At 44.5% G+C, this 14,707-nt stretch overlaps 1 protein-coding gene across 14 annotated transcripts in view; it reads right to left on the reverse strand.

The window, feature by feature from the left end:
• epb41a (erythrocyte membrane protein band 4.1a) overlaps window positions 1–13,522 on the reverse strand; it is a 53,555-nt gene extending 40,033 nt beyond the window's left edge. For 11 of the 14 annotated variants that reach the window (XM_086281080.1, XM_086281079.1, XM_086281078.1 and 8 more), the window contains exons 1-3: window positions 13,366–13,520; window positions 1,424–1,740; window positions 1–37 (exon numbers count right to left, since the gene is read on the reverse strand). The exon at window positions 1–37 is cut by the window's left edge and continues 251 nt beyond it. In XM_086281080.1, coding sequence (XP_086137206.1) covers window positions 1–37; window positions 1,424–1,732 — 346 coding nt within the window. In that variant the 5' untranslated portion in view covers window positions 1,733–1,740; window positions 13,366–13,520. Of the gene's footprint in view, window positions 38–1,423; window positions 1,741–12,860; window positions 13,244–13,365 lie in introns of those variants that run through there. The other 3 variants (XM_086281068.1, XM_086281073.1, XM_086281069.1) reach the window with 3 other exon arrangements.
• Between the last annotated feature and the right edge of the window lie 1,185 nt (window positions 13,523–14,707).

A 14,707-nucleotide genomic window follows, 5' to 3' on the forward strand; every position in this document is an offset into this window, starting at 1 on the left:
TGTCCTCGTCAGTCTCTTTCTTCTCTACCTGGGTAGCCTGACAAAGACACTTTGATGATGAAGCAGTCATCAAATCAAATCAAAATTTATTTATATAGCACATATTAAAACAACAGTGTTGACCATAGTGCTTCACAGTCAGTAAAAACATGAGACAGTTAAAACAAACAATAGAAGAGGACAACAAACAATAGGTAACAACGCAACAAGCTAAAACAGCCAACTAGACAGAATCAAAAGCCAAAGTAAAAAAATAAGTTTTAAGACGTGATTTAAAAGACTGGATCGACTCGGCAGTGCAAATATGACGGGGAGGTTATTCCAGAGTCTGGGTGCCACGGATGCAAAGGCCCGGTCGCCTCTCGACTTCATTCGAGTCCTAGGTTGTGCTAGGAGCCTGTGATTGGACAATATAAGTGCTCTGTTGGGATTGTATGAATGGAGTAAATCAGAAAGATAACTGGGCGCTAAATTATTCAAAATATTAAAAGTGAACAAAAGAATTTTAAAATCTATACGATATTTAACAGGGAGCCAATGTAATTTGGCTAAAATTGGAGTTATGTGTTCATGAATTCTCGTACCTGCTAAAAGACGCGCAGCTGCATTTTGAATTAACTGGAGCCGGCAAAGAGAGGAGTGTTGGAGGCCCGAGTAGAGGCAGTTACAGTCGTCCAGTCTGGATGTAATAAATGCGTGGATAAGCTTTTCAAGGTCCTTTAAAGGAAGGAACAGCTTTGCTTTGGAAATCTGACGCAACTGGTAAAAGCTGTTTTTTACCACAGTGGACACCAGTCATGTAGTAACTGATATATTTATATGTGTAAAAACATCAGTGTCTTTGCAAAAAGACTAAAGTGCAATTCATACTACTAATCTGAACACCAGGTGACAACCTTGTTTGGATTTAATGCCATCACAGGTGAAACTGAGCAGTTCATACTGGAAAACAACAGTTACTGTGTCTAAACCGATGGATGCAGGGGCTGTCAGAGTTATGAAGAGGATGCACATCGTGCTATGGTGCAGTTTTGATGGAGATGTGCATGTCAAGCATTACAGCTCAGCAAAAACTGTGAGATCATCCACACATCTGAGGTGTCACAGTGTAAACTATGTGAACATGTAGCACACGGAGGATCTTAAATAAGTCACAGCGTAATCAGACTTTATAAAGGTGATCCAGGCTACACCTGAAGGAGCCCAACACCACCTTTGTAATGTTTCTCTTGTAGCCTGAGCAGGGAGGAGGCTTCATGCACCGTCTACAGTCAAGAGTCTCAGGTTTGGAAAATGATTTGCTCAGTAATGTAAAAGTTGACGCATCCTATAAGAAATACTTTGCAACTCGATCCATGACACATTTCCTTACATATCACAGGTAAGACCTAAGTCTGTAACACAGTCACCAACACAGGCTGACCTGAGCCTCAGCGCTGCTTACTGAGTGCTGGTCAAGGGCGACCTCGCCCTCTGTTTTTAGTTCAGGTTCGGGGTCAGCGATGGGTGCTTTAGCTTCTTCCTCCTTGTCCTCCTTTTCTCCACCCTCGCTCTCACACTGTGAACGCCTTTTCAGGAGGGAGGAAAAGAGGCGTGTGAGACCGCGGCCAGCAGGGTTGTGGTTTTGAGGTCGGAGCTGGTCGTCCTCTGGAGTGGGAGGTCTGGCGCCCTGGCCAGCTTCCTCCTGCTGCCTCGGCTTTTTCTGGTGACTTTCTGCCTCGTCTGTTGTCATGTCAACAGCTGTGGAGGTAGATCAGAAAATAGAAATGAAATCAGACAGGTTCATGGTTCAGGCAGATTGGCTTTGTGGAGCTTAAAAAATGGATACTTTACCATCATGCATCAGTCCATCATAACAGCGTTACCAATTCACAATCAGACTGATAAGAGAAATGTTTTCTCAGAGATCAAACCTTTCAAACTTTTCTGCAACAGAACGGATCAAAACCCAGCAAATACAAATACACTAATGTCAATTCAGTTGTTAGCAGCCTTAAGGTGGTTTATATTGCTTTAGCAAAAAGGAAAGTTTGAAGCCTAATCCTGAAAGTAGAGATAGTGTCTGTCTCCTGAACCCAAACTGGAAGCTGGTTCCACAGAAGAGGGGCCTGAAAACTGAAGGCTCTGCCTCCCATTCTACTTTTAAATACTCTAGGAACAACAAGTAGGCCTGCAGAGCGAGAGCGAAGTGCTCTAATAGGGTGATATGGTACTACAAGGTCATTAAGATAAGATGGGGCCTGATTATTTAAGACCTTGTATGTGAGGAGCAGGATTTTGAATTCTGGATTTAACAGGAAGCCAAAACAGGAGAAATCTGCTCTCTTTCTAGTCCCTGTCAGGACTCTTGCTGCAGCATTTTGGATTAGCTGAAGGCTTTTCAGCGAGTTTTTAGGACTTCCTGATAATAATGAATTACAGTCGTCCAGCCTGGAAGTAATAAATGCAGCAGTTATCAAAGTTCCTGTACAATGACAATGTCTGTGGGATGGTTACCAGGATGCTGAATTAACTGGGAATTTATTCAATGAGTATTACAAAACTGCTCAGTGGCTAAAAAATAGAGGTTGTGTTTTGGCTTTTAGAAAGCATGTAAAATGAACCCCGATCACAGAGAGACAACAAAAACATCTGACCTGACTATTACAAGCGTTACATCACGTTATCTTCATTTAAGATGCCACACTGGGCTGCAGTGTCAGTTTTTCACCACTATTGCTAAAGGGGTGAAAGCTACACTCTCACTTTCAGATGATGCTAATGGCAACATAAAACTCGTGGTGACTGCTGGACGTGTCACTCTTCTGGCAGAACAGTCGTTTTCCTGTCTGCTTGTCACAGTGATCCCATCCCCAGCTCGGTTTGGGATTAATGTGGTCCTATGGGAATTACACCAGGTGGGTGGCTGCATGACCATCAGCTGATGAAGCACAACAGTCAGAAATGTTGCTGCTGTAGCACCCCCCCCGCGCACAAACACATCCTCCAACCACACACACCCATATTTTGTTTTCAAACTCCATTGCAGTTTATTTCACACCTCAAACATTTAGTAAACAATTAAGCAAATACAAGTAAACTGCAATAAATTACAGGTAGTAATAAAATAAGCTACTAACTCTTTTACGCTGCGTCCACACACAGAGCTGTTTCTGTGTGTTTGGACCTTTCGTCCACATGTAACCGGCGTTTCGAATCACCGAAAACTGAGGTTTTTTTTAAAATACTGGAATACAGAGTTCGTCACGCAACGTCAAAGGTATGTGCCTTTTTCCACGTCACGCTGTGGCCACGTTATTGTTTACATGAGATGAATAGCAGAATGGAGACAAATACTGTTAATCTGACCGTCTGCAGGTTTTACACACAGTTACTGTCCCTCCATTTACAAAGGCTGAGGCGTCACGGTGTGATTATTTTACATGTAGTTGTTTTTTCCTGAGTAATAATATTCAACATTGCTGTCAATACAGTTTTCAAAAAATGCCCCTCTGTGCAAAATGGGTTCAAAAACATAAACAGCTGTGGGATCCTGTTTGTCCGTGAGTTTGAGAGCCCAGCGCTGCTCCCGACGCAGGGAAACTAATTCTGTCGCAGAGACCTACGTCGGCACTTGTGCAGGTGAAGCCAAAGGGAGGATTTGCTTCACCATATTGTCTAGCATTTGGCTTGGAATGAAGTTGGTTTGGAAACATATTCAGTGATGCTTCATCTCCTGCTTTGCGTTTGCGTGGGCGCCCCGTCAAAAACCTGTCCATGATGCTAGCAGTGTCCAAGCGTTTTGTTTTTGTTTTTTTTCATACCCCTGCAATGGCTCTGCGCCCCCCCCCCCCCCCCCCCAGGGGGCGGGCCCCACACTTTGGGAACCTCTGATCATTATTAAGAGATGAAAAGCCATTGAATCAACTGAACATATAATTTATTATGAAACAGAAAACTAGATTGTTTTTACATGAGTGATCAGTGTGTGAATTCAAACACTTGCTGCATGCAGGTCCTCGGCCTCTTCAGACTTTCCACAGGCATTGCTGCTTTCATTGATACTTTAGCACTGCTAACCTCATGCGATTAGACAAACTTTAGATACAAACTGCATCTTTTGTTTACATTATTTACTCGGGGCTCTGTCTGTTGCCCCACTCAACAGGTTGCAAGTTCAACTGGAACCTGAGATCCACAAACCCGTTACTGCTTTATTTTTACAGATGCATTCAGTCTTTTGTTTCTATTCATGATTTTTCACTTTGGAATACATAAACTACAAGACATACTAACTGGAATTAGCAGACTAATGGTGCAGACTGGTGGAGGCAGGGAACAAACCACCAACCTTCCTCCAGCAGATAACCTGCTCCACCTCCTGAGCTACAGCCACCTCACAGCTACCTTCAAGAAGTTTTTAGTAAAACCACGGCCCTTTCATTCCTACCTCACAGACCGTACGATTGCACAATTGAACTATTCCTTGGAGCTTCGCTCTCCACCAGACTTCTCTGCAATGTGTCCGGACCCAAACGAGCGGCCATGGAAAAATGGATGGGCTTCCCAGTCAGGTTTCTTTTTGTGGAGAAAAATGACAGAACCGCCCGTGCATAGATTACCAGGGCCTGACATCACAATCAAAGACAAGTATCCACTGCCTTTGATGAACTCCATGTTTGACACTCTTCACGGAGCTGCTATTTTTACCGAACTCGACCTCCGCAGTGCATCCGACAAAGAGATGAATGGAAAACCGCATTCAATACACCACTTTGAATACCCGGTGATGCCGATTGGGCTAACCAACCCCCAGCCATCTTTCAAGCTTTGGTATGTTCTCAGGGATTTTGTGGACAGGTTCGTGTTTGTTTACCCTAGATGACATTCAGATATTTTCCAAGACTCTTGAGGAACACCATGTGGCTTTTCTCACGTCATCTCGAGGAGAACTATGATGTGGGTGACAGGGAGGTGTTAGTAGTAAAGCTCGCTCTGAAAGAATGGCGGCATCTGTTGGAGGCAGCCAAGCAGCCGTTTGCTATCTGGATGGATCATAAAAACCTAACTTACCTGAGGACAGCTAAGAGACTGAGTGCACGGCAGGCACGTGGGTCACTGTCTTTGCCAGGTTTAACTTTTTTATTTCCTACCGTCCACGCTCACGGAGCATCAAAGCCAATGCATTATCACGCCAGTTCGCCACCGACACAATCGCTCTGAGGTCCCAACCATTCTCCCCGCTACAAGCAAGATTGGGTTCATTGCCTGGGATGTGGAGGTCGCCATTCGCCGGTACTGGAGATTGACCCTGATCTGGGTATTGGTCTCGTGAATCGGCGCTATTTACTTGCAGCAGCCCGTTCCACAATTCTGGACCGGGTTCACGCCGCCAAATTCTCATGGCAGACCATTCCATTTCCCCATCATGTCACGCTACACCTGCAAGCCAGTGAGCCACTAGAAAGCCATTCAGTTGCCTTATTACCTCACTCAGCATTTCTCTCCCTCTGTTTCAGTGACCTCTATCCCCGACCCACGAGCCGTGACTGCTTCAGACTCCTGTTAGATTCTCATTTCATGTTTCCGGTGCTTAAGTGTTACTCTTGTGTCTTTGTAAATAAAACCTACCAGTTTGCCTCTGTCTGTATTTGGGTCCATTTTCATGCACTAGCCCCTGCTGCCATAACAGGAATATTAGTCTCTACTATTTCAATTTGTCAGTTAAAATTAGAGATGGACCGATCCGATATTACGTATCGGTATCGGTCCGATACTGACCTAAATTACTGGATCGGATATCGGAGAAAAATAAAAAATGTAATCCGATCCATTAAATATCACGAAAGCACCTCACAAAACTTGCAACACGCCGTAACTCACCTCAGAACGTTAGCAGTCGGAGCAGTATGCATCACGTGATAGAGCGGCTGTGGCATGCCGGACCTGTCGGTGGTCTGGATAGCATGTGGAGCTTCGCTAGCAACCCGGCATTTCATCTCCGACAAAGTTATCCCCGAGAGAAGTAAAGCAAGTGTGTAAGTCCATCTCTGAATGTTTGTAAAGCATTCCTGCATTAAGCTTAACGAGCGACTGCCTCTCGCTCTCCGGCTGCTACTTCAATCATGAAACTGCTTAATGATCAGCTGATCGGCTTTTCTGTCGCGAGTCCGTGTAGTTGTTGTTTTAAACTTGAGTATGAACTTATACAAAATGCAGCAAGATATTTAAAAAACAGTTTTGTTGATTAAGAAACACTATATCGGATTCATATCGGTATCGGCAGATATCCAAATTTATGATATCGGTATCGGTATCGGACATAAAAAAGTGGTATCGTGCCATCTCTAGTTAAAATCAGGACAGACAGGTTGTAACACCTACAGGCACATAAAGTTGATGGTGAGAATCCTTTTCTGGCTTAATACCAGGACCAACACTTCCAAGACACTGGAAGCTAACCCACCTAAGTAACTAACCAGAATCTTTATGTAAAAAAGTCAAAAGTTAGTGACCAGGGTTCAGCGGGCAACTGGAGAAAATATATTTACATCCATGGATGAACAACGTTGTTCGTGCATTATCATCTCTGTACTGTGTTTTACTGCTATTGGGTCATAAACTAGATCATTCAATGACTTGACATTCTGACCAGAAGAGAAAATGGTAAATTAATAAGATTAAAGCACCGCAACAGTTCCAAGTCAGCAAGAAACAGAAGGAGACCACGGTGGTGGATGAAGTCCCCAGGGTGGAGAAGGAATGCTTCTTTATAAAGGTAAGAGGTGCCAGGGCTCCTGGACGTGATGGGACACCACTTTTAACAGGTGCCTCAGATGGGCAGAGATCTGAAGGATGCCAGACAATAAGCTCAGGTTTCTCATAAGTGCTGCCTACAACTCCCTTCCATAGCCCTGCCTGTTTAGTAGTGCTTACTATGGCAGCTGGCGTCTTGTAGGCAGGACAGCATGGCAAGTCTGCATGTTTTCATAACAAAAGGACGCAACAATGAAAAGGAGAAAAGATGGCACTGTCCCAGGGATGCTTCGGGTGGCAAGGAAGTCAGGAAGTCCTCAAGATGTGTAGTGTGATGGCATACTTCAGAGTCAGCTATCTATCTATTATTGTAGGATCTACTGTACAATACAAAGCGCCTTGAGGCGACTGTTGTTGTGATTTGGTGCTATATAAATAAATGAATTTGGAGAAACAGCCGTTTACTCTCACACACTGAGATCTGTCAGTTAAAAAGTCTAAAATCCAACCAACGAGATTAAAATCAAGTTTAAACTGGTTAAGAAGTTTATCGACTAAAAGATGTGGCTGGATAGAATTAAAAGCTGAAGAAAAATCAATAAATACGGGCCGAGCATGAGCTTTAGCTTTAGCATGATGTCAGCTGGTAAAGACTGGCAGATATTTGGTGAACCTCAAGGAGAAGCTCCTCTTCCCAAGAGATATAACAACAACTCTCCGCAGATAGAGACGACCGAACTGGCAGAGGCCAGGCACCTGACAGCAAAGCCAGGATTTACCCTGTGGAGGCTGGGTGTCAGGACATAGTGGGCAAAGCAGCTGTCCAGCTACTTCATGAGTGACCGGCCCAAACCTGCAGAAAGCCATGAAGGCATTAGGAGAGGAGGCTGAGAAAGCAAGCTTTTGGCTTTGGCTCTGGTGGAAGGATGTCAGTTAGCAGGCAACACCACAGGAAAGGCAGCTGCTGGGGGTGCCACAGAGACATCCCCGGTGTGCCACTGCCCCCCACTGGGAGATGTACTGGGATAGGGGGCAAAACATCCATGGATGGTGACCTCCAGTTGATGTGGTGGTGTGAAGACTCCAGTGACACTTAAAGCACCAGGGAACAACTTTGTTAGCTGACCAACGGGTTTCGGCTTGTGGCCTGCATCGGGGTCATCACAAAATACCAAACAGTGTGTGTTTCGATAAAACAAAGAAATACAGGTGAACCAGTCACACATTCACGCATAAACAAGCTGACCAATCAGCATTTAAGGGGGTGGTACTGGCTGATTGGTTGAATCAGAGGCCAAACAGGCTCTGGCCTGAGCCAGGACAGATTTAGGGCTTCAGTTGATGACCTTGCAGCTGACCTTCTGGCACTGGCGGTGACATGACTGGCTCAATGACAAAGCAGGAAACATGCATTAAGCATTAAAACTCTTTGATGTGTAGTATTATTTCCCAGCTGACTGACTCATTCCAGTTTTATTTATCCAAATGCAGTAGCATTTAAAACTATTCTAACTATATATTCTCACAACGACTGTACTGATTCTCATGTATAATTGAAAACTGACATTATTGACATGATGTGAAAACATATACAAAAAAATTACAACTGCAACCATTGCAAAAAGACAAAAACACATTTTTGAATGCACTGAATCTCCAGTTGCTATACAGCCTCAGTGTTTGGATACGCTTACGGTCTCTGATACTATTTTAAGGTATGCTCATAGATTAAAGGTGGAGAGCCAACACGACTAGCACATGAAGTTCCAGAAGCTGCTGGCAGCCCACAGTGCTGAGTGGACACGGGCGTAGCTGCACGAGTGCTGACAGGACAGAGTGCCACAGCTCCAGGTACACTGACGACCGTGATGAGAGCTAAACGCTGTATTTTACAGTTCACATGGTCGGTTTGGTGCGATAAAGAAAAAGTATGCAGATTTAATTTGTGCTGCTGTGTGTGAAATGATGTTGCCAAACACACTGAGCACATCAGGAAGTAAGGAAGAGGTTTCAGCAGAGTTGAGCCGTTGTTCTTAATGAAAGCCTTTCGGTGTTTCTTTGGCCATTGGCTACATTTTTAACTCATTTTCAGTCCAGTCCCTGAACATATCACCGTCGCCAGGACAATAGTGTTTTGTTTTGTTGACCTATGAATCAGTCAAACATAAAAAACACACCGAACTCAAAGGATGAACCTGTGATGTGTCTAACACATAACTCAGCAAACAACACATCTTAAACTGTATCTTTAGGCTCTATGTTACCAGCAGCAAAAAAACCGCACAGACCGTTTCTCATTTCTGTGGTTCTATGAAAAATGCCAAAGATAACCCAGTTTGACAAACAAAACATAACAAGGTGATTCCCAAAGAGTTATTAACCGAAATTAGGCAACTCAGCTCAGTTTAAAGGCGAGTTAGTCAAGTACGGGACAAATGAATACGGTGTAGGCCTGGAAAAAAAGACTCCACGATTTAGAATATTGAACATAAAATGATGTTCATTTAGAAAAATATGGTCTAAAAACAAAAAGAATATAAATGAAAAAAGATGATGCGTTGTAAGGTGACCCTTTAACCGGGAAGCACTGGCCCAGAGTTTCTCAGGAACATGCTGCTCACACGTGGCAACACAACAGGATAGCAACAGTGTAACACTCGGCTCAGCACCTCACACCTCGCTAAACAATGGGTGACATCACGGTGGCCATCTTTTATGTACAGTTTATGCTTCAAGCATAAAACGCCGAACACCATCAACTAACTAGAATAATACTGAATCCGTATAAATGAAAGTTACAAGGATAACAAAGAGATACATTTGTGACATGAGACATATTTGGCTTTCTAAAAGAGCAACGATATAAAAGTGACTGCTGCTGAAATATAATCGACATGTGTTTTAAAGCACGCTTACTTTTTACATTTACAATTTTCAGAAGGCCCAGTTAGCACCAGTTGGCACCATTATAATGGTTATAAGACACTTCTCTGTCTTCTCTGTTTGAGGTGTGGAAAGACAGACACAGTATTACTGACATTATGTCACAATAACCTGCTCGGGCTCCATGTCTACTGCTCATCACAGCCCGCAGTCGCTGTGCTGTAGAGCGCCGGCTGTCTTTCCACCCTTGAGAGACTTGATCACCGCCTTGGTCTCGTCAGAAGTGAAGGCACCAGTGTCCACAACGAGTTCATCATTTTTGGCTAAGTCATCATCCAACAAAGGCATATCTGGGGCAGGTTGATTCAGGAGATCTTTGAAGTGCGCTACCCAGCGCTTATCGTGGTCTTTCTGCGTGAGGAGAGGTCTGCTGTCAAGGTGACGGTAAGATCGCGCACGATCTGGAATAGCGTTCTCGTATCGTTCCGATCAGCAGCTTTCCGCTCGACCCATTTGCGTTTATCCCTTCGACAGCTTCGCTTCACCTGCCACTCCTCTGCGGCTTGCTGTTGTTTATTTCATGCCGTCTGATCCCGGGCGATTTTCGCTCTTCGTCGTTCATCGACTAGCTGCCATGTTCGATCTTGGATTCAACGTTCCTCGAAGGTCCCTCTTCACCGACCGATGGCATTTTCGATGCTGGCCACCACGGCGGTTCGAAGGGCAAGTGGAGGAGGGGTTAAATAAGTCAGAGTATAGTGAGATCAGAGCCAAGAAGTGGTAGAAATGCTTTATATAGTGCACAGTCAAACTATATAATGGTGTCTTTGATTTTGTCTGAAAGTACAGATATAGACACAGATTTTAAGGCATGAGGCCTGTGTTTGGGCACATAGTGGCCCAGTACCAACAATCACAGTGACACATCCATATCATTAGGTGGATTTCTAGGTTCAAATTAGGTCAGTGACATGAAGTGATATGACAAGACAGACCAAGCAGTTTAAAAGAGGTGCTAAGGTTTAGGCTGAAAGGAAGGCCTGGTTCACCGGAAACATCAGCAAAGAGTAAAACGTACTTAAGTGTATCTGTATTTCTGACTGCACGGTAGCCTGTGTCAGAGCGCTAAAATTGAGCTTAAGCGCGAAAAGCGGCTTTAAAATAATCTGGGTGGGATTAAAGGCTGCAGTGTGCAGATGTGGAGCACAGAGGATGCTGATGTTAATCAGTAACTACTGCATGAGCCTCCCTCCTCACACACTCATGATCTACACAGTGCCACCGTGTTTGGGGAGAGAAAAAAACATGGAATTCGACCTGACCCAGATGAATCTGTGGCAAGGATTCATCGTTATCCAGCGAAGGAAAAACAAGTTCTGAAACACAAAAACACGTGAATCCATGCACAGCATCTGTGTGAAGAGAGGGCAGTATGAGGTCACACCGAATCAGCAGGCATCAGTGACAACGATGGAGGCAGTCAGCATAGAAACAACACACAGCTCTGAGCATCTGAGGGCTGGGCAGGTAGAGACCATCGTTCAGTTAACAATCGTTTTTATCAATGACCTTTCTTTCTGATGAAAGCAAGACAATAACTAAATAAACACTAATAATCGAAGGAAAAGAAACGATGATGAAATGTAGCAAAACTTTCATTAACGAATAAATAAACAAAAATCCTGGAGAGACAAGATGTCAAGTGCTCGAGGTGCAGAGCAAGGAGTTTGAAAGTGAGCAGGTCAGAAGAAGAACCTCCCTACGGTTAGGTGGACACATTCGATGTGTTTGTCATGAGTAGCACGTTACTGTAACCAGATTACTTTTTTCAAGTAACGGGTAATGTAAGGGATTACTATTGCAGAAAAAGTAGTTACATTACAGTTACATTCCCGTAAGCACGCTGCAGTACAGCGTTACTAAACTGTGATTTTGTTTGTGAGAGTGTCTCGTGACAATGACGTACGAGCGTGTGACGTCCGTGGCAGCAACAGACGTGGATAACATGGAGTGATGGAGAGAGTACGACCGTGCAGCGTTGCGGAAGTAATCAGATTACTGTGAGTTTGAATCTGTTAAAAGTGACACAAACATCAGCGTCTGCTGTTCACTCTGTGTGGGAAGGAAACTTCTTTCTGCAGCGAAAAAATGAAACTTCAAATCTGAGCGAGCAGCGAGCGCGCCGCCACGGCAACGTGACATTCACAGAGAAACCCCCGGACCCCCCACTGACATGACCGCTGTGGGCAAACCTCCACCCGCCCCACTCCTGATAAACAGGTGGCAATAGATTTAAGAGCTGCTGAGTCTTTGATTCTATTTATTTTCTGCTGTTTTACTCGCATCCATTTGAAAGAGTGTAAACACAAAACATGATTTTATCTGCTGGAACATGCAGACGATAGGTTTCCATGTTAAACACGTTTCTTCCAGTCAGAGAATGTTGCAAATAATTTAATATTTGCTTGATGCATAAAGTTAAAAAGATGAAAACTAATAAAACAAGTTTAAAAAATACTTTTTCATTGGATTCAGTTTCATATGATGGATTATGCAGAAACAGTCGAACACGGCTGAAAGCTAACACTGTTGCTTTATTACATATTCAGGTTGTAACTCATGTTTTTGAAAAACAACTAAGTAACTAATTACTTAATCAGTAATGTAACAGGATTACTTTTTGGAGATGTAATCAGTAATTAGTAACTAATTACTTTTTTCAAGTAACTTGACCAACACTGCTGGTCACAGAATGAAATATGTTCCTGTGCTCGTCCAGCTTTGTGAGCTCGCTCGCTGGTCTCAGATCAGCACCTTGTGCCTCTGCTGCTGTCACGGTTTGAAGCTTTGTGGTTATTATGAGTGTTATTTGAGTTACTGCTGGCACCACGATACTGACGCTGTTTGAACTTTGACGTGTCTCCACATTGAACAGCTGAGTTAGATATTTGTGATAATGAGCAGTTGAACAGGTTCAACAGTCACACTTTGCTTCCTTGACAGTGAAATTTTTGAAGGCCTAATAACGCACCAAAACTGCAGAGAGATACTATAAAATCACCACAACCTTGAGAAACAGTCTGCAGACGTGTATCGTGTTCTTTGCCTTGTTTTAGTGTCTGACTTGGAACACTGAATGAATATGAAGTAGCAGTGAGATGTGTCTGATGTGCTGTGACAACAATGAACGTGGCAGCATGTAGCAGACAGCAGCGCTATAAAACCACCGAGAGCATCCACACCTCGTTGCTTTCTTCTGCGGCGCTTGAACTGAAGTGAAGAACTTTTCTCCGTCTCACCGGACAATAATCAAAGAGTCCAGTCCTCATGATGATGATGATGATGATGATGCGCTCTGCTGTGAGCGCTGCAGGCCTGGGTACCAGAGCGCGGTGCTGTTCATGCTCATAATGTATGAAAGCACGAAACGGAAGCATCTCTTGGTGCGCTGGTTGTGTAACACGAATGCGCGGATTGCGGTGGTCACGGATAAAGAAGTAGTGCATCCGCTCATGCTGTTACATCATCGCCGTATCATCAGACACGACCTTCTACCATGCAGAAATCATCCAAACTCCACTAACGCTGGTTTTCTGACCCGTTTTCCTGCATTTTGCTGCCGTGACTCAGTCAACACTACAGCCCGGCGCTGAGCGTGGGACAATAAAAGGGGCGGTAGGTGTACCTGTCTGCAAATGGCGCTGGATGTGTGCGTGAGCAGCTCGTGTGATGCCGAGGATCACTCACCCGCTCACCTCAGAGCATCCGAAAAGAACAGGTCCTGTTTGAAAGCGGTGTCAGCGTGCACTCGTCCTCACAGGCATCAGTTAGAGAGCGCGCTCATTCATCAGCGTTATCAAGCGGCTTTAACAAAGTGTTTGGGTACCAGGCGCCAGATGGCACTTTGCCCTGAGCGTTGTCTGACAGACAGCGGTACGTGCAGGCTAGAGGTGCATGTAAGGACCGCTTCGTTGTCATGTCAGCGCCCGATCACAACAACAGCCGCCTCATCGTAAGGCAGACCCTACCCTGTCCACATACAGCAGTACTCAACAGCCTTAATATATGCAGTCAGTTCTAGGACCTGCTGCATTCTCTGGGCATACTTATACGGCACTTTATACAACACTCACACATTCATATGAGCACTGTGCAGTAAACCACACTGTAAACATATAACACTATTTATTTATTTCTCCTGATTTGTATATTTGTACACTTAAAATACTGTTCATATGTCTGCGCTGAGTGGGAGCTGCTCTGTATCTCACTGTGTGTATGGTGACAGTAAAAGGCATTCTGTTCTATATCCTGCTTCAGAGAGCAACTTGGTATGAGTATGCTGCTAAGGATATCTGGCATGCAGGCTTGTAGATGTCCTGCTCGACCTCCTGAGCTACATCCAAGTAAATGCAGAAACAATACCACTGCAGCTTAGAAACAACAAAGTAGCTAAAGAGAAAGCCAGCCTGTAAGACAACAATGAGGAACAACACGGCCCACTTTACACCCTCTGCCACCCCCTTCCTTCTACAGAAGGGTGGAGTTTTGAATGTAATGAGACCAGTGTATATGTAGAAGTAGCCAATGCTAGCAGAGCAGACAGCAGCGTTCACCAATCAGAGCTCAGGAAGCTGCTGCTCCTGGCAGAGCTCCACCATCAGTAACCAAGGGTCCCCGCCATGAAATCAGTGCATCCATCATCAGTGAGCCACTGGAAACAGCAGCAGCTAGAAATGAGCTGAAATGATGTACAAGGTTGATTTTCTCTTTCTGATGAAATTTGAAAGCAGCCTGCATCGGACAGCTCGTGTGGCAAGCAGAAAGATCTCACAGGTATCTGGACACTCGCTGTTATATAACAGGCCGTAACAGGCCAACAATCACACGATCTCATGTGAAACAAGATCCTGTGATCCGAGCAGCCAGAGGAGCTCGTGGATGAGCTTTTAGATCCTCTGAGGAAGAGCGCAAACATGCTTATTCACACTTTCTCCACAAAGCAGAATTATTGGTGCGCTGCACGACGCCAGGAACCAGAGACCTCTGACACGCATGTTTGTACGGCAGCTACAAACTAGTGATGTGC

Source organism: Aulonocara sp. 'chitande type north' Nkhata Bay, linkage group LG22, assembly GCF_057382095.1.
Source record: "Aulonocara sp. 'chitande type north' Nkhata Bay isolate Kocher_YH1m ecotype deep benthic linkage group LG22, A_spYH_male_GT1.1, whole genome shotgun sequence".
Taxonomy (NCBI): domain Eukaryota; kingdom Metazoa; phylum Chordata; class Actinopteri; order Cichliformes; family Cichlidae; genus Aulonocara; species Aulonocara sp. 'chitande type north' Nkhata Bay.